General features: G+C 34.2%; 1 protein-coding gene across 4 annotated transcripts in view; it reads right to left on the bottom strand.

Annotated features, from left to right (window-relative positions):
• The window catches only part of macrod2 (mono-ADP ribosylhydrolase 2), a 502,194-nt gene that overhangs the window by 127,608 nt on the left and 349,065 nt on the right, over positions 1–25,521 (bottom strand). For all 4 annotated transcript variants that reach the window (XM_042737284.1, XM_042737282.1, XM_042737283.1 and 1 more), the window contains exons 7-8: positions 13,347–13,377; positions 2,081–2,154 (exon numbers count right to left, since the gene is read on the bottom strand). In XM_042737284.1, coding sequence (XP_042593218.1) covers positions 2,081–2,154; positions 13,347–13,377 — 105 coding nt within the window. The remainder of the gene's footprint in view (positions 1–2,080; positions 2,155–13,346; positions 13,378–25,521) is intronic.

Here is a 25,521-nt window from a genome sequence, read left to right as displayed (position 1 = left end):
AAACATCGGCACTGCTTTCCCACGCTGGAGACAACTGATGGACTTGAAAGAAATGAGCTTCGACTCCGAACTTGCAACATTTCTTTTGGATTGGTAAGTAAAGGATGCTGTTAGTATTTCGCTAGACGTTTGTTTTATATGTTGGCGTATTTTTTCGGGAAGTTATAACATAGAAATGTATCGAAGGCTGGTTCGATAAACGTGCTAATGTTTAGCGATGGCTAACCGTAAACTGCGTTTGATAGTAAGCTAGCTATAACTTACCCACAGATCCGATCGGTTTTCACCTGTTATCTACCAAAGCCCCGTCTCTACCAAGCTGATGCTAAAATGTAACATTACCTAAGAAGCTTGAAATTGTCTTCGATGATAATGAACCCGAGAGAGAGAGAGAGAGAGACGAGAGAGAGAGAGAGCGAGCGCGCGCGCGCCTCGACGCACGCACTCACTCACTATATTTCAAGCGGTCAAGTTTTTGTGAAGCGTGTGACAAGAAAAGAGTCAATTGCGTGTGTCTCACGGTGAATGCTTGAGAGTTGGCAGCTCTGGTTACGTTGGTTTGCGCTAGCTTGGTCAACATCACTGTCTGATGTTGACCAAGATGTTGACAGAATGCTGTCTGTCAAATTAATTTAATTCAAATAATGTGTATATACAAATCAAAATGTAATATGAACAAAACGAATATGAACATATGTTCACTGGTAAAAGTGAAGGGGAGTAGCTTGAAGATGTCATGTTTCAAAATCACTTGACATCACCCAACGTTCCTCTGGAGGCAAAAAACGGTCCTCTTAGGCTTATGGCTCTTAGGGTTGTTGTGAAGGTAGGGGCGGAGCATGAGACTATGCCGTTTCTCTTTTGTTACTCTAGATTAGACCAATTCACTTTATTGAGGCATACTGCCCCCATCTGGTATGGAATGTGGAGTATGACTTGATTTTTTTGCCAGAATATATACTAGTACATACTTTAAAGGGCACTGTAAGAGAAAAGCGGCAATAAATGAAAATATATACTAGTACATACTAAAAAAATAAAAATAGAATCATCCCTTGCAATTATTACACATACAACAAATTCACCAAATAAACAATATGTGCCCCCCTAAAACAGTACCACTCACTTGTCATCATCAAAGTCAAATAACTCAAGAGCAAGCACAAGATTACAGTTTATGATTGCTGAGTGATTGAGTTATTGATCTCGTTCATTCTAACAACAGGATGATTAACTGGCAGGTCAGCAGCTGTACTTCACTTAATGTGAAGTTAAAGGGGGTTTCATTTATCCACTTCTACGACTGTCACAACAAATCATGCAATCAGCTTTGTACAGTCAATTTGGTCTAAACATACCGAAGCGATCTTTATGAAAAGACAATGACGTAAATAATCACAAATAAACCTGTCAAGTCAAACACTTAATTAACACATCCACCTGTCAACATCACTACGCATTCATGCCTTCAGTCTTTCAACAGCACTGTAATGACTTAATTGATTTACAAATTCATTTTGCTTATTTTATTCACACTTCCTCCCTACGTTCATGCATCGAACAGGCAGCACAATCCCATTTTAAAAGCCAACAGACCATGTAAGGACTTTACTCAGGCTGAAATACTTTCGAATTCAAAGCGTGTGAAGGCAACTAGCTGCACAGATGATCAAGGAAGCTTGGTTTTTTAGGATTTCACAAGGAATTTGTTGCCTAGACCTGGTTTCTCAGATATAAGAATAGGAAGGTCATTAATGCTTTGCTAAAAAGTGCTCACACCTCAAAGTTGTGTAGCCAAGCATAATCATACGTCTTTAGTAGTGGCCAAGGACAAACAGAGAGAGACAAACATGACAACTGAGGAGAGCAGTTGCCACTTCACATTTTCCTCCTGGAAGAGCTGTAAGCTTTAATTGATTTTCCATCAGAGAAATGGACTGTGGATTCCGGTTCCAACACATCCTTTTCTTTACAAGCATTTCCTATTATATAAAAAAATAAATCTGCCCTTCAAACCAGGCATTCTCCTCTAACATGAAGCGCGAGGACATGTGAACTAGGAAGGGTTTACTGCTCCTACCTCATCTTGGTTGCTTAGGATCCAGTCATGCACGGTCTTCAGGGCGATTTCTGCTGCTGGCTCATTGGGAAAACCTGCGGATAGGAAGGAGAAGGATTCAGTTTTGAAATCGTGCCATAGACTAGCATATGTACTCACACTTTAAAACTTGCGCAAACATCTCCATATGGCTGTTTGCTGCTCAACTCTCTCCACACTTTCAGCAGTTACTACAAACAACAGTCTGTTGAATATGCACACAAATCCAACACTGAACACTCACTACTTATTCATCCAAAAAACGCCCACTTCTTTATTAAACCAGCACCTCCGCTGTTATATAATTCACATGACTGTTTGTACATACCCATCTCGCATCCCAAAATGTGGTCTATTAGCTATATTCATCACGGGTGCTTGCCAATTCCTTGTAGATTTACTGATCCATTAAGTTGCTTCAACATGATCATTTACACTGTTCTGCCATCTGTGGCAGGTGCCGGGGTCGTCACACCGCAATCTTGATTAGAAAGTAATGACACATTGACCAGTAAATGTAAAAGATGATGCCACTAACTGCCATATTAATCACCAGAGCCTGAGCTGAGATGGAAAGCAGTCTTGGTGTTAACACAGCATATCGATTGAGAATAAATAGACTGAAGGAGATTAATATTTAATATTGCTGAAGGAGAGGAGGAGGAGTCATCAAACAAGTGCCTTTTCCATTTTAAAAAGGTCATTTTAAAGTGTTGATACATTGGATTGTGTGAGATTAGATCACTTAATTTGAGTTCTCGAGATTTTTTTTTTTAACCGTTGGAAAATATAATGCTAAAAATAACTCCAATGTTCTATTAAAGCAATAAGCCCCAAGAAGCCGTGCTTACAGTGAATTTATTATCAACAACGCCCCTTAGCTGTTATAAATTCAGTGTAAACCATGGATTCAAGGGGCTTATTGCTTTTATAAAACGGTTATTCCATATACATAGTAAGGTTTCACAGAATAAAACAGAGCAAATAAAGTGTAATGATATAAATAAAAACAGTATTCTTCCACCAAACAATGTAGTTCCTCAGAAACAGTTGTTGTTCCAACAAAGCAGTTGCCGAGCAACACACAGAAGTAAACAAAGGTGTATGTTTGTAGTGCAAGTTACACCAGCTTCAAACGCGGCTCAACCAATCAGAATCAAGGACCGGAACTATCTGTTTTATAAAAAATCTTCTATGTAATCTTAAATATAATAATCCACAAATAATCCAGAAAAGATGCTATGATATAAAATGCACATTATTGTATATATACAAATATATGTAATAAAAAATATTGACATTATATATAAACTACCACTCAAACATTTTTGGGGTTAGTAAGATTTATTTTTAATTAATTAAAATTGATTTAGCAAAGACGCATTAAATTGATTTTAAGTTGCAATAAAAGTGTTGGAATGTTATAAAAACACTTTTCAAATAAATGCTGTTCTGTTTTGAACTTTTTATTTATTAAAGAATCCTGAAAAAAAATATATATTTGTATTAGAATTCTGAAAAAATGTGTGACTTATTTAGAGAAAATATATTTTTTTAATTAGTTTTTTTTCTTCTTACACTCAAGACTACAGAGTAATAGCTCAACACAACTGTTTTCAACATTGATGAATATTGATTAGCATATTAGAATGACTTCTGAAATATCATGTGACACTGCAGACTACAGAGTAATAGCTGCTGATTCAATTCTGCCATCATTTTAAGAGTTATTTTCAATAATAATAATAATAATAATAATAATAATAATAATAATAATAATAATAATAATTCAAAACATCTTCTTTATTAGTATTTTATGCAATAACCGGGACCCAAAAAGTACTTCTTTTGTACAAACAACCCATCTGTTGCTCAGCTAGTGGACCCTCACTGACCCTGAAGGTCCATCTCAGCTCTCAGCGCTCAGCTCAGGGTGATAGGAGACGCAATTAACACACTGCTTCAGAGCGACTGAGGAGATGTTTTCACTGTCTGTTTCACCTCTCTATCTGCTCAGCAGCCTGACACTGCATTCTCCGTGTCTCCTGACGTCCCGTCTGGGCCTTTCAACACCAAAAAATTTGGGGATCTGTTGGATGTGAGCCCTATCCTGTCAGTCTCTGCTCCATCCGTTCCCTGTTTGTCTTTTAGCTCTCTCTCCTTCTGACAGGCAGAATCACTGACTGATTTCTTCTGCTGGCTGGATGCCGTCAGACCTGAACTTTGGGTCAAGAATGTGCGTGAGAAACTGATAAACTTATTCTCTCTCTTGAGGATAAACCCCCTCCGGAATAATATGAACACAAGCACATTTTTGGCTCCTTTTCACAGTCTACAGAACACAGAGAAACAGATGAAATTACTATTTACAAACAAATGTTCGACGCCAATGCTTCCTGACTCTTCAGGTAACCCGTAAAATAGCAGTTTTAGATTAGTGTTTTATTCATATTGATTTGATAATGACTAGAGCTGTTTGTGGGGTTGAAATGCTAAGTTTTCAAAAGATTACTGGAGATTTGGGATTTTTTTTTAGACTTCCATCAGGATCACTGGCTCTGGACAAATGCAGGATTTGACACAAATTCACAGGGAGCAAATTAATTCAATTATTATTGGTGCTTAATCATAAAAAAATTGGTTCTTATTATTAAAGGTTTAGCTTCTTAATATTTTGCAAACACCACAATACATTTTTAAGAATTATTTTATGAACAGAAAGTTCAAAAGAACAGCATATATTAGAAATCTATTTTTAACATTATTTTATAACTTTACTGTACCTTTAGATTAATTGAATGCATGCATATATAGGCTATATGTGTGTTTGTCTGTGTGTGTGTGTGTGTGTTTTTTTTTTTTTTTTTTTTACTAAAGTGTGTGTGTGTGTGTGTGTGTGTGTGTGTGTGTGTACTAAATTGCTTTAAAAATAGAAAAAAAGTTACTGTCTGTAACTGTACAGTAACAGTTGTATTAATATTTCACAATCTTACTGTTTTTACTGTATTTTTGATCAGTGAATGCAGCCTTGGAGAGCATTATTCCAATACATATATATTTAAACTCACACACATAATTATATAATTGACATGAGAAAAGTTTTTTGACCCATGTCAAAGACAATAGAGCAAAATATCTAAGCTAAAACAACAGTGTTGCTCTCCCCTATTTAAAGTGTAATGAACTTTAACGGTTTACTGAATAAATACTTCCAGACTTGTTACTCACATGTCCCTATGAGAGAATGCTGATGCATAACACAATGTCTTAAGGGCAGAAAACATGGTAGAGGGCACTAGACTTGTGTTCATATCATGTCTTCAGTGTATTTCTGTTTTTAATGTAAATTGATGTGCTCCACGGGCATTAATTATACTGAAAGAAGAAAAAAGAGAAAGAGAAGGAGAGAGAACCACAGAGGTCATTGAGAGCTGTGTAATGTCTTTCTATAGGGATATAGACAGGCTCACTAGAGGTCAGAGCTAACGGAGTTAACAGTCAAAGCTCACTGAGAGGTTCCTCTGATCAAATGTCTCTCTTCAGACTGCTTAACATTTTCCATACATGTTTGAGAGATGCCCTCTCCACGCAAACATCACGGATCTATCTCAAACTACAAGAAAACCCTCTAAGGGAAGGAATTTATTTTTCAGTGGATATATATCAAATCTTTGGATTCAGGAGTTTTTGTGGGATGAAAATGCAACAATGCATGCTATATTAGAGCCACAGAAAAGCAAAATATCTGAGAGATGAGAGAAAAAAATGCAGTCAAGTATAAACCTTATGCTAAGCAATCACAAAAAATGCACAAAAGCACTATGAGATTTAAAACATCTCAGCATGTGCAAATAAATAATCATAAAGGAAACCTTACTTGCCTTTATATTAAAAATCACAGCATAAAAACTCAATTTTCTTAAACAGAGAGAGGACAAAAAGTGCTACTCATTGCTTTCTTTTTAGAAACATTTTAAGGAAAAACAAATTAGTGACTCTGTCTCTGTGCCACCAAATATAAATATATAAATAATATACAACACAAATGAAATCATGTTTGTTTGTTTGTTTGTTTTTTGGTGGGGGGGGGGGTTCATCCTGAATACGATGCTACATATACATACACAAAGAAAAACAACTAAATAATTCAGTTGTCATATGGGCAAAAATTTATTTTCGCATAAAAATAATGCAAAATACAGTTTTATGGTCACAATGAAATATTTCTCAAAAAGATTCGTTGTCAGCTGATGGATGCCCACCAGTGTATGGGCTGCTGATGAGGGCTCCAGGGATTTCTCTTAATCCACAAGAGACTCTACAGTGCACTATATAGGGTGTCAGCATTTTGTAGTTCTGTCCAAATTCTTAGTGAACAATTTCATTCCAGATATAGTTCACTGGTGTGTACCCATAATGCAATCTGATTTATAGTGCAAAACTGACTTTAACTGGCTTCCCGCAAAAGAAATGCAACGAGGTCTGCCAAATGCTCATGGAAAACTCAGGCTGCAACTTCAGTTTAAGTTGCATCAACTGAAAATATAATATAATATACTGTAAAATAATATAATAAAATACTTTTACTTTGCCTAGTTAATTATATTTTTAACAACAAATTGCACGAAGAGGAAATTATAGTTTAATGGATGATTTATATTTCTGTTATTGTCTGAAGGTGCGATATTCATCTATATCTTATCAAATAATTTAATTTCCTATTCTATTCTTGCTTAATTGTAGAATGGGGATTGTATGTGCTTCATTAAAAGAAGATCTGATATTTCTCTACAAAAGCCATAATCAACTAATTGGCTTCTCTAAAGTAATAAAATGGTTACAGAATGAAAACATCATAAAATACAAATTTTAATGATTGCCATTGTGCTTCAAGAAACTTGATCTTAGCCCATTTTAAATTATTAACTTTATATGTAAAAATGCATCATTTTTTCCCCGAGTCAGGTCATATTTATATGAACTGTCTTTGAATGGACACTGGTAGAAGCTACTAAATAATTAACGTGCACCAAACAATAATCCAAAAACAGCCGAGCCAGAACCGCAGGACCTGGAAGGACTGCAGAACTTTGAAATGGTCATGATTTGTCTGATGGGTGAAAAGGTGATGGAGGTGATGTCCAACCAAATCATTATGACCCGTGGGCACAGGACTGTAAGAAGCTAAATGTGTCAGCTAGTGGATGAAGGTTCAGACAGACACATGTTGTTTTAGTGAATGTTCACAGAAATATACAGTACTGCAGAAGACGAGCAGCAGATTTTAAATAATAATGCTGGTGTACAAGGAGGAAGAAAGAAAAAAATAACATAGGGAGATGTGACCCACATCCAAAATGGACAGAGACACACATATAGATGGCCAAACCAGGCCTGTCAGTGTGTGACCTTGAAAAGCCATTTGTATTGTTGGTGACATTTTTGTCCCACATGCTAAAGTTATCACCTACCATTTACTTTTCACTAAATCATGTCACACACACCACAGCAGCATTTCCTACTGTGATACTGCTGTTTTCCAATGTGAAATCAACCCTCCCAATACATCTGGGACTAACAACAGCCTACAAAGTCATTAATACTACTTTAGATTTTTTTTTACTTTAGATGCAAAGGTGTATATTTAACTGCAAACAGTTTCAGAAAAAAAAAAATATTATTATATATTATATTATTATTAAAATTATATATATTATATTATTATTATTATTATTATTATTATTTTGTGTTGTGACATTTTCAGAACCAGTACTGTAAGTGCATTTTACCCCAAAAATGATCAATACTGTAATGTAATTGTCTTTCTGATTATTTTTAAAGATTATTCACATTATTGTTCATAAGATTAATATATAATTATATATATATTTTTTTTTAAAAAATAGAATGAGAATGAGATTAGAATTATGAGAAATTAATGAGAATTGGGTAAAATTTATTATCCAAGCACATAATGTGAAAAATAAAAAATAAAGGCAAAAAATTACACAAACAGACAGAAAATAATTAAACAGAGTGCGGAAAAGTGTTTTCTTTATGCAAACTGTTACTACATATGTATATTTTCTCTTTTGATTTTTGAGGCAAAATATAACATGGAAACGTCTTTATTAGATTCACCCTAGTATTAATAACCATAAAAACAAAATCAAACAAACAAACAAATGACAGTATATACAAACAAGAATAGTTCTATTGTAACTATTTACGGTTTATTTATTTACATTAATAATGAAAGTGCTTCAGAATTTAGCGTCAGAACTGTTCACTATTAATCTGATGTTCAGTGTGCGAGTCAGTTATTAACTCTGAGCTGTCTGGATGTCCGAATCACTCAGCGTACAGTATCTCTATGATTCAGACCGATAACTAGTGAGTTCATTCAAACTGATTCATGAAACACTTTGACCAATTCATGAAAAAGAACTCAAACTCAACTTGTTTACGAATCAGACATCACTAGCTGAACAATGTCACACTCTGTTTACAGCTGTCACATGCAATTGAAATTTCTTGCCTGTTTACCATCTTACCGCACCCAATCTTTCTCTCGTGTCACTTTCAATTCAGACTGCGAGTTCACAGCTCAGCTAAAATATAAAATCTAGTTGCCGTAGGGCTGTAGATTTAGATTCCTCTCAAACAACTGCGATCTCTAAAATATGTCGTCAACCCTCAAAACTTCCCAGAGCAGTGTCAATCTTGACAATGATAAAACCATGAAAGTGTAAAACACTAAACTTTCATCCGTTTCCCTAGATGCAATGCTAAGATTTCCTTTTTCCCTGCTTGTGCTGAGATAATCAGATCACATCAGTATGTGATCATAAAAGATTCCCTCCCTAAGCCTGTATTCACACTTCCACTCCCCCAGCATAAACCTCAGGCTTTAAATACAGTGCTATCCTGAGAGGGAAGCCTGTACCATATCAAGGTAAAGAGATAAGGGGTTCGGCCCTAATCCACTACAGAGATGGACAGGGGAATCACAGAGTGAAGACACTTAGTCTGCTGACCCCAGCTGATCCCTAACAGCCGTTCGGATGCATTGTCTGGATTACAGCTACCTATCTCACACCCCAAGAGTCAAAGGCTAAAAAAAAAGAGATGTCAACACACCTCTAGTTCAAAAAATAAATATTTGTCAAGCAGGGTTGAGTACCATTCAGAAATGAATGGAAAATGCCTTTTAATTTTTAATTTTTTAGAATTTGAATTGAGGTACACCGAAAGGAAAAAAAAAAAGGTGTCAAAACCATTTTCACTCAGAAATTGCTAGTAAATTTCACAATAATAAAGAAATGGCAAGTGACACCCTGAATTAAATGTGAAATTTTGAAAATAGTATAGTATATATGAAATAGTATTTTCATGTAAACCGTGCGCAATAATCTTTGTTTTATTTACATGTTGTCAACAAGTTTTTTTTTTTTTTTTTTTTTTTTTATACAGTGTAGGAAAAAAATTATGTAGAATTACAATTCAAAATTGAAAACTGTTTAAAAAGTCAAGTGTGAAAGGTTTATAGCATTTAGAATGACAGTGAGATAAATGACAGACAAAATATCAATAAAATAATATATTTATTTTACATATTTCATATTTTATCTGTGTACTGTGTCTAACTGTCTGCATGCCTGTCTTTCTGCCTATAGTTTACAATTTTATGCTCATCAAGGCTGCATTTATTTGATCAAATATACATAAAAAAAGATTCTATTTGGAATAAATACTGTTATTTTAAACTTTTTATTCATCAAAGAAATCCTAAACAAACAAATAAAAACGAACACAAAAATTAAGTGGCACAACTGTTTCCAACATTGTTCATAAATCAGCATATTAGAAGGATTTTTGAAGGATCATGTAACACTGAAAATTCAGCTTTGCCACCATAGGAATACATTCTTTTTTACAGTACATTAAAATAGAAAACTGTTCATATAAATTGTAATAATATTTCATAATATTACTGTTTTGACTGTGTTTTTGATCAAATAAATGTAGCCTTGATGAGCATAAGAGATGTCTTTAAAAAACAAAGAATATTACTTTTGAACTGTATGTATCAAAAAATAATGTCTGATGTCAAATATCCATGATTTCTTAATATGATACGTTCATATTGCATTTTTTTTGTAACAGAGTATAGCTGTATTAAACTGCCTCTTATTTTTCCCCACAAGGCCTTGGGAAGGTCTTTGTAGTGGATTTCTGAGGGAAAATAAATAATAAATCATGCCTTATCACCATGTGTACACAAACCTTAAATGACCAGACCTTGATATGGTGATGAATGCTTCAAGTCAATATACCCCATTGAGCCGGATTATGAGGCAATGAAGAGTAATCTAATGAGTGACACGTTTTGATGTCAGACAGCTCCTGTCTTTTCCTTGACAAAGTCGTCAGGCGGTTAAACCTCACGGGCACAGAGCAAGGTTTTCTCCTCTAGGCTTCGGTGAAAGATAAATCGACGTCTAATTCATTTTCTCTTTGTTGCTTATCTAAAGGCGGGGCTGGGTATATCATGACAGATTGTGACAGCGCCGTAAGGAGGAGGCTGTTGAGATGCCCGGATGGTCCAAATCTAATTGCAGTTTTCTCCTTTTTGACTCGTCTCTTTTTCTGCAGGCTAAAATAATAATGGATGAATTAACCTGTGGGGTTCAAGGCTATTGGATTTGAGTTTCCCTGACATGAATCTTACACACAGTAGTTGTGAACAGCATCTTTAAGTTGTCAGAGTTGGAATAACTGCAGGGGAGGCCGAGGGCAACTGTAAGACTAAATATCTTCGATCTCAAACCAGGTAAGAGCTAAGACACATGCTCAGTACAGTTCTCTGTCTGTCTGAGAACAACTGATTTTGAAGAATAAAAGGGATTTTTTCCTCCCTAGATATAAAGTATTTTTCTTCTTCTGTATAAATTATGAGGCTTTTGAAACTTTTCACTTTTGACTATTTCATGTGTAGGTTGTTGGGGAATGTTAGTATGAGTGGCAGATGTTAACACTGCATCTACCAAGCAAAAACTGTATGATTGCTGTGAGGCTGGGGACAATATTAATCGTTCTAATTATTATTAATATTATTAAGTGCTGTCAAATCGATTAATTGTGATTAATCGAAACCAAAATAAAAGTTTGTTTACATAATATACTGTATGTGTGTGTACTGTGTGTATTTATATGTATGCATACATGTATATATTTAAGAAAAATTCAAATGCATGTATATATATTTATATATTCACACACGCACACAGTACACGCACATATATTATGTAAACACAAACTTTTATTTTGGATGTAATTAATCGCGATTAATTGATTTGTTATTACTATTACTATTACTACTAATACTACTATTATTATTTCCCAGTATTAAAGCATTAACAGACTTAGAATTGTTTGTTTGAAAAATAAATTATATAAGAAATCATTAAAAAAATTTTACTTAAGAATGTTTACATTTACAAATAAATAAATAAAATAAACAAAATGTAAAATATAAAATAAAATATTTATTTATGTACAATTCAATTTTTGTGCCATACTAAATCTTAATGCTCTTTTTCTTTTTCTTTTTTTTCAATAAAATTGCAACATAGAGATTAAAACATGAATGTTTTGAGAATAAAGTCAAACTTACTAAAATAAAGTTTTAGCTTTTTCAGATTTTAAAATATGGATATTATTATTTTTTTTTTTAAAGATATATTTTTGGTGTTTTATGCCTTTATTTCGATAGGACATTAAGTGGACAGGAAGTGAATTGGAAGAGAGAGGGGGGCAGGATCAGGAAAGGTCCACGAGCCGGGACTCAAACTCTGGACGCCCCAAACACAACAGTGCTACATGTCAGCCTGCTCTCCACGAGGCTATCGGCACTGACGGGTGTAAGATTCTATTTCAGAATTCAAAACATAGCTAACTAAAAACTGTGTCTTTTAATGCACCAATTTCATATCCAGCAAAAAAAGAAGAAATAGTGAATGATAGATCCAGACAGAGTAAAGGATGATGCAACCTTTGTCCACCTCTGTGCTTTGCCTGTGTCCGCACTATGTAAGACACTGAGAGATTTGCTAAGCCTTCACATCCTCTCTGAAAAAGAAATATCCCGTTTTAACCCGTCTATCGGGGCACTGATTGATAGGCTATGAGTGTCGGACTTAATAACCTCTATCATACCATCCAACCCTCTGCTGGCGGCAGGCTCCAGTTTGTTTATGGGTGGCATCTCCTCCAATACGCCATGTGTGTGAAAGCTCTACCTGTGCTAATGGTGTAGGCTGAGGGATTGGACTGTCAGCTGGGAGTGAGGCCTCATTTTTCTACCTGCCTGCTGTCCACGTTTCCAACCCCAGAAAACAGCCCCTTTACGCCTTACCCTCTGTACCCCGATCATCTGTCAGCCTGGACCTCATCTCCCATGATGCAGTAAAAAAAGAGAGATGGGGTGTCAGCTCCGTTTGGCTGTGAGTGACAGTTCTACATGTTGGAGCTGGTTAATCTGGTGACGTGGCCACATGGATCGTGTTTGTCTCGCTTGGTTAGCTTATTCACGTTGAAGAAGAGAGCAAATGTTCCCTTTAGCTTATTTGAGAATGTTTTAAAAACAAACGTTCATGACTGCAATGGTATGAAATTAATTTCCCTCCTAAACGAGCATTTACTGTTGTTTTGGCCAAAAGTAACAAGAAAACATCAGGTTGGGGAAGTATTCTAGGCTATTAGCTCTTTGATCATGATATTCGAGCGCTCTTCTTGCTTTCAGAGTAAATGCTTTCTCTCTCTGTGATGATCTGAACAAATATGCAGTGCTGGAGAGGCAGGTTGCAGATTATTTATTGAATTAAACATAACTGCATTCTTTCTGAAGTGCTGAGATCTCAAAGGCACTTTCTTGTGGCAGAATCTCACACGTACATTATACACTACTGTTAAAATGTTTCTTTTTCTTTAAATCGCATACTTTTATTCAGCAAACACTAAACTGATCAAAAGTGACAGTAAAGACATTTATAAAGTTACAAAAAATGAAAAGACTGTAGAGGTAATTTGCTTACCATCAGCTTTTTCATACCTCCATTATATGCACACATTAGCAGCATACATGTAAGTTGCTATCTAAACTGCACACATGCTTCTTCATGTACACACTCACAATCACTCATATACAGTTGAAAAGGTTTAGAGGATGAATAGAAATTTTCCTTACCATAAATTCCTGTCGATATGCATGGAAAGGCCTGTAATAGAAAAAAGCAAAAAGTAAGCCAACTCTGAAATTAAATTAATATAAAATCACATAAGTTCCAACCATATCCTAATAAGAAAGGAGAAAACCAGTTAGTCATTGAATATACAGAGTTCAGAGGAGCAGCCAATGAAATGAACCCAACCTTACAGTTTTCAGCCTTGAGTTGTTGTTTCTTTCCTATTTCTGCTAAGCTTGCATTATGATAACATGTGTGAATTTCATTAAAGCCACCCCTATGAAACCCCACTGAGTGAACTGAAATTTGAAGTTTAGTGAATGTCAAATGTTTCGTTAATAGCCAGTGGGAATAACTGCTATTGCAAGCTTAAACCAAACATCAAATATATATTAAAAAGCCTAAAGACACGAGGCGTTGCTTTTTACTGAGCAGACGTGTTTATTTTTGTGGATCTCTAGGCTATACCGAAACACTTCGGCTTCAAAAAAAAAAAAAAAGGATAAAATGAACGGTTTTTACTGTTGGACAGAGCACTTAAATTTGGAGGAGTGCTTTGACACATCGTGACCCGCAGACATAACATCCATCATGTAAATCAGTTTGAGATAACATATTGCCATATACAATATCAATGACATGGCCACCTGTAGGCTTCGCCACCTGCTTTTGACACGCACCTAGTGAGAAAGATCCATTTCGATTTACTTCCCCTAGTGAGAGACATCAAAAGCAACATTTTGCCTGTCCTCTGGTGTTGATCTAATTAATCTGACAGTTAATTAAGGGACAGTCATATTTCAGTATGTCAGGACACATATAGTAGCTGGAGGAGAGATGGCCTCTGGGAAATGTACATCAGTCTGTAGAATACATCCAGAAACTGTGCACAATAATTCAATACTTCTGGAAATTATAATTGATCCTTTACAATATCCTGGATAATTCTGAAGGGTAAACGGGGCCTTGGATTGGAGCCACTTGGAATCTGGGAAATGTTTTGATCTGTTATGATGATGGAGCTCTGAACTGTCATAATCTCTGAGGAAAATTATAAACTGAATACACTAACTAGGAGACAGAACAACACATTGTGGAAAATGTTGCCAGTGCAGGTGAAAATGACAATCTCAATAGTGCATTTTTTTTTCTCATTTCAGTTGTGGATTTGGCACATGGATGAGTCAGTGAAAGATTCAAAAATGTGAACTGGACAAGATTCAACAACAAACACTCAAAAAACTTTCTTAAATTTATTTTGGAGTGTAAGTAAGATCTACTGTACATATATATGTGAAATGTAGGTTAAAATGTGACAGACACAAAGATGAACTAAACATACTGAATAAAGGATGAATAAGTTTGCATTACATGGACCCATGTAACTCAACTCAATATCTTTTCGTTATAAATCTGTGAGATTTTTTATTTTCTTCTACAGAACACAAAACATATATAAAAAATAATAATAATAATAATAATAATAAAAAACATTGGAGTCCATATAAGACTTGGTATTGCCTTTTTTCAGGTCAATACCAAGAATGCCAGTTGAACACAATCTTGTATGGAATCCATTGTTCTTGAAAAAAAAGAAAAGAAAAGAAAAGAAAAGAAAAGAAAAGAAAAGAAAAGAAAAGAAAAAAAAAAGAAAGAAAGAAAAGAAAAAAAAGAAAAAAAATAAAAAAAAAAAAAAAAAAAAAAAAAAAAAAAAAAAAAAAAAAAAAAAAAAAAAAAAAAAAAAAAAAAAAAAAAAAACACCCAAAAACAAAAAAAAAAACAAAAAAAAACAAAAAAAAAAAAAAAAAAAAAAAAAATAAAAAAAAAAAAACACAAGGGAGGAATAGAGGGAGGTAAAAAAAGGAAAAACAATAAACAAAGGGAAAAAAACAAAAAAAAAAAAGAACAAAAAAAAACAAAAAAAAAAAAAAAAAAAAAAAAAAAAAAAAAAAAAAAAAAAGAAAAAAAAAAAAAAAAAAAAAAAAAAAAAAAAAAAAAAACAAAACAAAAAAAAAAAAAAAAAACAAAAAAAACAAATGAAAAACAAAAAAAAAAAAAAACAAAAAAAAAAAAAAAAAAAAAAAAAAAAAAAAAAAAACAAAAAAAAAAAAAAACTAAAAAAAAAAAAAAAAAAACAACAAAACAGGGAAAAAAAGAAAAAAAAAAAAAAAAAAGAAAAAAAAAAAAAAAAAAATGGAGAAAAGAAGGAAGCAAGAGACGGGGGGGGGGAAAAACAAAAGAAAAAAAAACAAAAAGAAAAGAAAAGAAAAAAAGAAAAGAAAAGAAAGAAAAGAAAAGAAAAGAAAAAATAAATAATTGACCCTTTTCACTTTTTGGGGGGGTAAATTATCCCTTGTAAGACCAAATATTGATCCAATGCAAAGATGTATAATACAACAAATTAAATGTCTTCAGCTATGAATGAGTTAATCTAAAGAATACAATTTTGGAACCTAGAATTTGAGTCATGGACTGAAAAAGTGTAAAATCATCTAAACAAATTAAAAGGTCATGAAACCTTTCTTTTTGAGAAATACTCACTGATTAAGAACTGGTCGAGAGCCCCTGATTTAGGGTCAGCTCTAGAATATGAAATCTGGAAATTTATTTCCTTCATCTCTCGTGTACATTACGTGATGATATCTCATTTGTTCCTCTGAAATTTTGACTATAATGACAATAAATTGTCCAAAGTTCAAAATAGCCCTAATTACCAACTATCCTAAAAAATATAAAAAATGTGAATTAAGTGATGTTTATTTAGGGGTGTTTGTGTCTCGGTATGCACTGATAAATGATATATAATTTTGTGAACAGGTGCGTGAGAGTTTTTCTACCATGGAACAAAAAAGACCAGCGCGACTGAGGGAGAAACAGAGCAACTCTGATATTTATGGCCATATTTTTTAAAAGATTAAAAACTTACCATACTGTAATAGGTCTGGCTCTGCGGCACTTTGCACCAGATGTATTACTCAAGAGCAGGTTTAGAGCTGCAACAACCATCATTTTTCCATACGACCGTGTTCCACACGCCCTGTTCCACATTCATCATTTTTAGTATATTAATAAACAGTAAAGAGGAGATATTTATTCAAAGCTCTCATTTGTCTCCACAAACCAGCTGAATCTGTGCTTTAGCATAGCATTCATCACAAAAAACAAAGTGTGACCACTGCGTTAATGCAGTATTATGGCAAATGCAAATTTCACTATCATTTCCGTTTGTTTGGATCTAGATTAAAACAGGAGTAACCATTTGACAATAAAGCGAGTGTTAAAAAAGTGTGAATGCCGGTGCAACAGCGTTTGTTGGCGTGGTTCTGTCTGGGCAAGACGCTGTTTAATGACACTCTAAAGGCTGCTAATAGGGCTTTGTTTAAAAAATGTTTGAAGTGCTAAAAGAAGGTATTTTCCATATCAAATGAGCTTTTGTGCTGCGGCAAGAGCTTTAGCACAAAGCAGACAGTAATTGCAATAATGCTTCGCTAACAGAACATTAGAGGAAAAACAACAACACGAAACAACGGCGATATAATTTCAGGTGACAGCTGTACAAATCAAAGGCAGTTGAGCTTTTCAATGAGGAACAGATGAGACTCCTGCTGAGCTGTGTACCTCTGATTATAAACCATAACTTACTGCTACAATAAAAACGTTATGGCCGTACGGCAGATGATGCGGTATTATCCAGCATACACGCTTCACCTGATACCAGATTTCCCCTAGTGTTTTGGTACTTACTTTCTGCTTTTTCCCAGAGAGGAGGGGCTTTGTTTGGCTTTTTATTATTTTACATGGTTTTGTCAAAGCACCGCTTGTCAAGATCAATATTTCAGCCGAGTCTTTCACTAAAGCTTTGACCTTTCCAGGTGTACATCTTGCTTGGGCTCAAATTCCCCATGATGAGCAGCAGAGGAGGGCCATTTTCGGAGCGCTGCTCAGCTCAACACAATGTAAGCACAGTTTCTGCAGGGTTCAATAAAGACATGCTCAAAAAACATACACACAGCGGCATGACAGAACTGTCTGTACTGGATTTTTCATCCCAAAGGCAAATGTCCTCAAAAACATTCATACCATATCAGCAAAATCAATTAAACAATTTTCAATTAAGAACATTTGAATAATTCCCAGTTTGGCCCTTAGCAACAGATAAACACATTAGATGATATCCAGCATGTTTGTCCTTTCAGCCTCTGTACTGGCTCAATAGAGCATAAAGTATCATTCGAAAATAAGACTTAAGAACATGCACATCCATTGGCTTTACATGGCCACATATTGATTGAATACTCAATACTAATCAATGATGATAATACTCTTGAATGTACAATTTCTAAATCCCTTGCAATTACAGCAAAAGAGCAGAGAGAGACTGTCTCGGTATTGAGTTCTGTAAGCAAGTGTGTCTAACTAATCATTTCTATCTGGTGGAGGTGATAACTGTTTCATAGTGCAGCAGGATACACAACTTTGGCAAAGTTATGCCACTACAGCCATGACCAGCAACACTTGTTTATATATATTCCACCGGTGCATTTATATCAAACCGCTGCCTTAATTAACAAGGCTGACATTATTACACCTCTGCAGTGACTTATGGTCCTGCGGCTGGATTATTATTTCTGATCTGTCAGTTCATTAGGACCAAATCAGGCGCACAGCCCACTTGCTTTTGCCTGCTTATTGTGTTTCGTGTTTTATTTGCTTGCAGTAGCATGTTGAAATTGGTCACAAGGGAAACAATTCCACTGCAAATCGCTCTTATCTAATCAATCATTCTTTCTTGTGTTCTTCAGGTTGTTTATTAAGATTATTATTGTTATTTATAACAGACGCACATGCTTTGCTGGAACTCCCACTAGGTTTAAGAGCAGCTCTTAATTGAACGCATTTCTGTGTGAGTACTTTTACACGTGTCATCAGGCCAAATACAGTTTCTGCATTTTTGTGCTTATGTCATACTATAGAGTGCTGTAGTGCCATATACATCTTATATGTTTATGTGGGTGATCACAGTACAGATTTTGAAAAGTGACTAGCTGATGGGATGAATGAATGACAAGTCTATCTTAAAAAACCCTTATAATTAGGATGGTTTAGGAGGATGCTTGACATTGAGATTCTTAGCCTTTTATAAATGCTGAGCACAACTCTCAATACCAAATATTCAACAAATAAATCAGCTAATATAACAAACTTTAATCTTATAAAACAGACATCATAGATTCTGCATAAACCAGACAACAAGGTCTCATCTGTTAACATAAGTTGACTATGTTAACGAACTAGTAATAAACAATACTTGTATGGCATGCATTAATTTCAACATTTACGATTACATTTTTAAATCAAGTTTACATTAGTTAATGCACTGCGTCATTATCATTAACTAAAATGATTAAAAATAGATTTTGATCAATGAAATAAAGCTGAAATAAAAAAAAATAAACTTTAAAAATGTAACCAAAAATTTTAAATAAATGTGAATGCTACATATATTGTATATATATCAATAAACATATATTATATAATAAAATAAAGGTAACACTTTATTTTAGGGTCTCTTAACTAGTTGCTTATCGGCATGCATATTACTAGAATATTAGCCATTTATTAGTACTAATTAAGCACATATTAATGTCTTATTCTACATGACCTTATTTATACATCCCTAATCCTACCCAATACCTAAACTTAACAACTACCTTACTAACTATTAATAAACAGCAAATTAGGAATTTATCGAGGGAAAAGTCACAGTTAATAGTGAATAAGTGTTCCCTATTCTAAAGTGTTACCAAAAAAAATTTAATTAAAATATAAAAAAGTTAATTCAATCTACTAACTTTATATAAGTATATAAATATATAGTATATACATAATAGTAAAATATGCTGTAAAAATACATTGTCTATTGTTATTTCATGTTAAATAAAGCAAATAATATTAACAAATGAGTCCTTGTTGTAAAGCATTACCAAATCCAGATGAATTCACTAACTTAGTCAGGATGACTAGTCAAATATATCACCCCATTGACCCTGAAGTATAAATTAGATGCTCTTTCACCCTACCTAGTTTATCTTTAACCCCACACCGACATGTCTTGCTTTAATCAAGTGAACCCAAAGACCTTGATTAGCCGGTTCAGATGTGTTTGATTAGAGATGGAACTAAACTGGTACAGATGAACCACTGATACAACCTTCTGAAAACCTCCAAGAGTCTTTTATTTGCACGCACACCTCCAGGTCATCCTTCTAATTAAGGAAATATCCACTTTAAGAAGGTGAAATCTCAAAGCAGATCTTAAATCCTTTTATTTAAGTGTATCCATTTAGGTAACAAAGCCCTTTGGACAGGACGCACCATGACTTGGCCTGGGACACTTGGCATGGCCTGGTTGTGTAGAAACTCTACTGTCATGTGTGCATGTAGAGGCTCTTATTGCTCATAATCATAGGTCTGTTCTCAAGTCCAGCCCGGGCTGAAGCAGTGCATGCGGGTTGCCATGGGAACACAGTGCTAAAAGCACCAGAGGCGAGGAGATGACCCACTGGCCGCAGTCTTATCCTGTGTGTTTGCTCAAGGAGCTACTGAGTATAAATCACACAAGAGAGGGATGAGCTCTGTCTCACTGACAGTAACAGCGCTTTAAAACTTCAGCCACATTCATCATAGGCACAAACACTGGATTTAACAAAAATAAGTCAATATTATATAAATAAGTCTTAAAGTAGCCATACACTACACTAAATTTAGTTTTACCTTTACCTTTTTCTTCATTTGCCCACTCTTAGAATTAAATAGTAAATACCGACCTGTCACTTTAACTCTCTCTCTCTCTCTCTCTCTCTCTCATTTTACTAATCCAATATTCATAACATGTATTATAGTCAAGACATATATATACATACATATATATATATATATATATATATATATATATATATATATATATATATATATATATATATATATATATTTCTGCTTTGATACAAAATGATCTAATTAGCTACAAAAGGTGTAAGCAGATGATGCATTATGAATTATAATTATTACTGATGCTATTTTATCTCACAAAACTTCACATAGTTACAGTATTTGTGGCCATTGCCATTTACTTTCTGTCATTACATCAATAAATACACCAATAGGTGGCGACAAGGGACTGTCTTTAAAAGTGAGGTATGGATCATTCTCTCAACTGATTCATTCACAAAAACTGATCATTTAGGAAGGAAAAAAAATAGTCTTTGTGCTTGAATTATCTTAATCAGACGTAATTAAAATAAAGCTAATATAATATATATATAAGGAAATATATATATATAGATATATATATATATATATATATATATACACACACACACACACACACACATATCTCTCTCTCTCTCTCTCTCTCTATAATATATATATATTAGATGACAGCTTAAACAAAAACTAGAAATTGAAAAAGCTAAAATCAGAAGTTGAAGTACTAAAATCACTAACACTGAAATAAAATTAAAGCTAAATAAATATTAATATTAAATATATAAAAAAAAGAAATATTAAAAATCATAAAAATGACAGCTGCTAAAACTTAAAAACTAAAATACAATGAAAAAAAAAAAAACTAATTCAAAATACTGGTATAGGGACCAATTCTGACTATTAGTTGCTTATTAGCAATTAATTAGTACTTATAAAGCACATATTCTACATCCCTAATAGCTAAACTTAACATCCAACAGACTGGTTGGTTCTGCTGTGGCTTCATTTGTAACTATTTTTGTTGGCAGAAACAGACAAACTATAGACAAACATACTTGCAATTTCTGCATCAAGTTTTCCAAAGCACTTGGTCCATCTGCCATTGTTTATACAGTATGATTTCAATTAATAAACGGTAGAGTCCATATAATTATATCAATACATAATGGCGAGTTTAATCTGATTCAATATTCCATAACACATGCAGGTCCAGCTAGTGCTGCTGATAGACTCCGTCACGGTACAAGAGAATGACAGACAGACTCCGGGGAGCATCAGAGAAATCCAAGTGAACAAAGGCCAGTAACTGACAGAGCCACTGGTACAATGATCTTGATTAACACTCAATCACCACTTTTATGGCTGACCAACTGGTGCTCCTTCAAGCAGTCTAACAGAAGAGTTCAATATCCTCTCAACAACTGCAAGTGCTTGACTGAAAATGAGGAGTAAACTTTCACAGATAGCCCAGTACCACACCAGTCCATCAAATAGGATGCAAAATGCTGAAAAAATAAAAAAAGACAGCACTTTTGGTCTTTCAGCAAAATGAAAAGTGCAAAAAAGTGCCATAGTGAAAATACAACAGGAAGAAGATACACTAGCTAAATCTCTCTAGCTCTCAAGAAACGCACAAGAACAAATATCTCGGGTGAGACGCTTCAGCCGAGACAATGAGACAGTATGCAGTTCTCACACTCCACTTTAATTCCGTCCACTGCCTGAGTTTTACAGTTCAAGCTCCAGTGTGTTGTCAGCAGTGGGCCCCTTTAAAAAATGTATCATACTGATTGCTTTGTTTGTGGCAGCGAATGAAGCTGCGTGTTTATCAGCAGGACCCTGGAGAAGACGCTTCACCCTGACAGGCAGAATAATAGAAGCGATTCTCCTCTATCCGCTGCACAATCTCCCTCTCATTACAAAACGTCCAGATCAATTCCTTTAAAGCCCTGAACTTTACATTGATTAAGATCTTTACTCTGACATGTAGCTAATGTTCTTATTAAATGTTTTATTGTATTTATCATGAGAGCTATGACATTATAAATTGAGGATGGCATTCGAATCAAGGGTTTAAAGGGGAACTGTTAAAATGGGAATGGGGAGAAAAGAATGGCGTGAGAAAAGTGAGAAATGACTATATGACGTGTGTATCTGCACATACATCAGCTACTGTAGTGTGTATAACTGCAGCTTATACTTGAACATAGCAATGCCTCACTCTTATTTGGACTTCGTTTAGATTTGTACAGATAAAATATTGCATAATGGAAACTGGCAATACGAAAAATACAATAAATAAATACAGTACCAAATCAATATGAAAATAAGGAAATGTTCTGGGTATCAAGCAGTACACTGTACAAATTCTTTTCTGTATGCTTCTATTTTTATATACAAATTTCTCAAAAAATAAAGAAAAGAAACAAGTAAAACAAGATAAAATAAACATTCAAATCCACTTTCAATCAAAGCCATACCAATAATTAAAATAAAGTCATTCTACTTACAGCTAAAAAAAACTATTAAAAAAGTTTTCGTAAATTTTAATGAAGCTGGAAAAAACAAAAACAAATATTAGTTGAAAAGCTTAACTGAAACTAACCAAAATAATACATACGTTTTCGCTGAAGTACTAAAATTAAAAAATAAATGTAAAAATAAATAAAAAGACATTTTAAAAAAACTAAAAATATGTAAAAAGAAAAAAAAAAAAAATATTAATAAATACTGTACTAGTATATAAATGATAAATAAAATAAATAAAAATAAAATAAAAATAATACATAATCTATTTCAACTTAACAGCATTTAAAAGAATAAGAAAAGGAAAAAAGCACTGCTCATAATTTCTTTATTAAGGAATATGACATCAACCTCTGAAATTGTGTTGACCAGTCTATTGAGGACTGATGTCCAGTATTTCTTTAAAGTCTTTTCCAGTTATGTCATTTTCTGGATAGACCAGAGATTAAGACACCACGCCATTTCCCTAAGAGAGTTGACATCATACAAGTGCTTTTATTCCACATCCCTAAAGGATTATTGGACATAGACGAAGAATGAAACTTACAGTTATTGTGCATATCAAAAAAAGGAATCTTCATTAAATCTGCAGCAATTTCTTTCAAACTTAACCCAATTTTAAGCCTTAAATAAGAATGAAAAGCCTCTTTTCAACTGACATTAGGGTCCATTCTGTCTATAAATCACCATTTCCTGCATATATTATCATGTAGAGGACAAGAGGCCATCCTTTCTGCGTTCCTTGTCATGGTTTCTCTCCTGTGCTCTGCTCCCAGTGTAAAACAGCTAATTAAACATTTTCTCCTTTCAAGACATCCTTCAGGAGTTCAAAAGCCACATTTCAAAAGACGGTTCAAAGGAAATCCAGAGTCAGAAAAGCAAAAGGTGCCAAAATGTACTGCATTTAAAAAAAAAAAAAAAAAAAAAAAAAAAAGAAAAAGAAAAAAAGTGTCTGCCGGTTTAGTGCTGTTTCACTCGCATAAGCAGTGAGAGATGAGAATGTCCAATAAATAAAGATGGAACGTTATTTCTGCACAGACATTTAAGTGCTGTAAAAATGATCTTTTTTTTAGTCTGTGGGTTTGTCCTAATGATTTTAAATTATGAAACGACTTAAGGTGGCTGAACCTCTCCTAACATTTCCTGCCTTCATTTCAAGCTGCTCTATAATTGATTCTTGCGGTTCCCAGCATTTTAAAGGCATACTAATGACTGCAAAAAAACAGTTGTCCTTGACTAATGGAGGGAGCCGTGGAATTAAAAAGGGTGAAATTAGTCTCTCTCCTTTTCCACCTTTGACTTTGACTGTATTCGTATTTAACCAATCTAAGCAGTTGATTTGAACATTAAGGGGAAAATACATGCAGATTCATATTCCTAATATCCGATGTCTGGTTAATTACACTCACAACGGGAGGGGGTCATTTCATTACAGTTAATCTGTGGTCACAAAACCAGACTGAAAACACATGATATAAAATATAATATGCAAGAACAGATGATGTTTGCTCTGGCGGGTATAAGACGGCAGCGAGGGACGGTGGGAGGTTAGTGGGGCGATGGGAAATCAGGAACAGGACACTGGCAGAAAGGTCACTGATATTGTGGCGCTCAGGGAGAAATGGCTGGCTGGCATCTGGGGTGTATTTTTAGATGAATGTCCAGTGCTAAAGGAGGACACAGGATTTCTGTAATTGGGGAGTGTTACTCAGGTGCAGAGTCTAATTGTTCCAGCTCTAGCTCTGTGATGCATGCTGGGAATGTGTGTGAGCGGAGAAGCAAGTGATATTAAGGGTCATATCGTGTTTATGAAAGAAAACTTATTAACTTTTTTTTTTAATCTGTGTTATTTTCTTCCATATATCATTTATTATTCAACCACCTACAAACCAAACTCACATTGAAAAGTAAAAGTGTTTTATTTGCTACCTGAGCATGTTTATCGATACTGTCTGTGGCCGAGAACCACATGCACTGCCTTTGGCTGTCGGAGACCATTAAATATCTAGTAGATGACATTAGCTATTCTGTGTCTGACTTTCCAGCCAAAAACTTCACAGATTTCGCTCTTATAATTCCACATCTAATTAACGCATCTGCAGTGTGGAGAGATATTAATATCAGATTTCACTCTGACTCCAAACGTTCTTGAGGGTATTCATTAGATGCTGTTCTTTGCACTTAATCAGGGTTATAAAGGCCATTTTAATTGATCTTTAAAATCTGGAAAGGGGACTTAAAATTCTGGTTTAGGAGTTGCTGTGAATGGTGAGAGATGTGTAGAATATCATTACAGTGTTGTGCATCTGTATTTTTTTTTTTCCACCGTGAACCAAAGCCCTTGATACATTTTTAAAAACATAACATTGTGGAATGGATTCTTTCATCCAATGTATTTGAATGCTTATGTTTTTCTAATGGACAGGTAATTATTTTAGTGTTGCTTTCACTATTACATTAACTTGATGGCATTTCTAAATTCACATTAAATGTAAAAAGGCATCAAAACACCATGTAGTGTTTTTATTGGTAACAAATGCAAAATATAATTCTATAACTAAATAAACATTATATTTCCTGTACATATATGTATTAAAGCTAATTAACCTAATTAATATTTAATATATTATATACAATAATTAATTCTTACCCCAAATCCCTTAATTCAATTATGCAAACCATTTACTCAGCATATCCAAGTTGCCAACTGGGATCAGATAAACCACTATTTATCAAAATACCAATATATTTAAATATAATGAGTGTAACATGCTGTACTAATGAGCCTAAAAATGGAAAAAACGTAATAATAATGCTAGTGAAAATCACTGTTGCATAGATACGAACACATCAGAACTGTGCTTAGTAGCTCTTCCCATCAAGTGA

This window comes from Cyprinus carpio, chromosome B13, assembly GCF_018340385.1.
Source record: "Cyprinus carpio isolate SPL01 chromosome B13, ASM1834038v1, whole genome shotgun sequence".
NCBI lineage: Eukaryota > Metazoa > Chordata > Actinopteri > Cypriniformes > Cyprinidae > Cyprinus > Cyprinus carpio.
The sequence above is the reverse complement of the archived record's forward strand: the minus strand, read 5'-3'. Positions and strand labels throughout refer to the sequence as shown.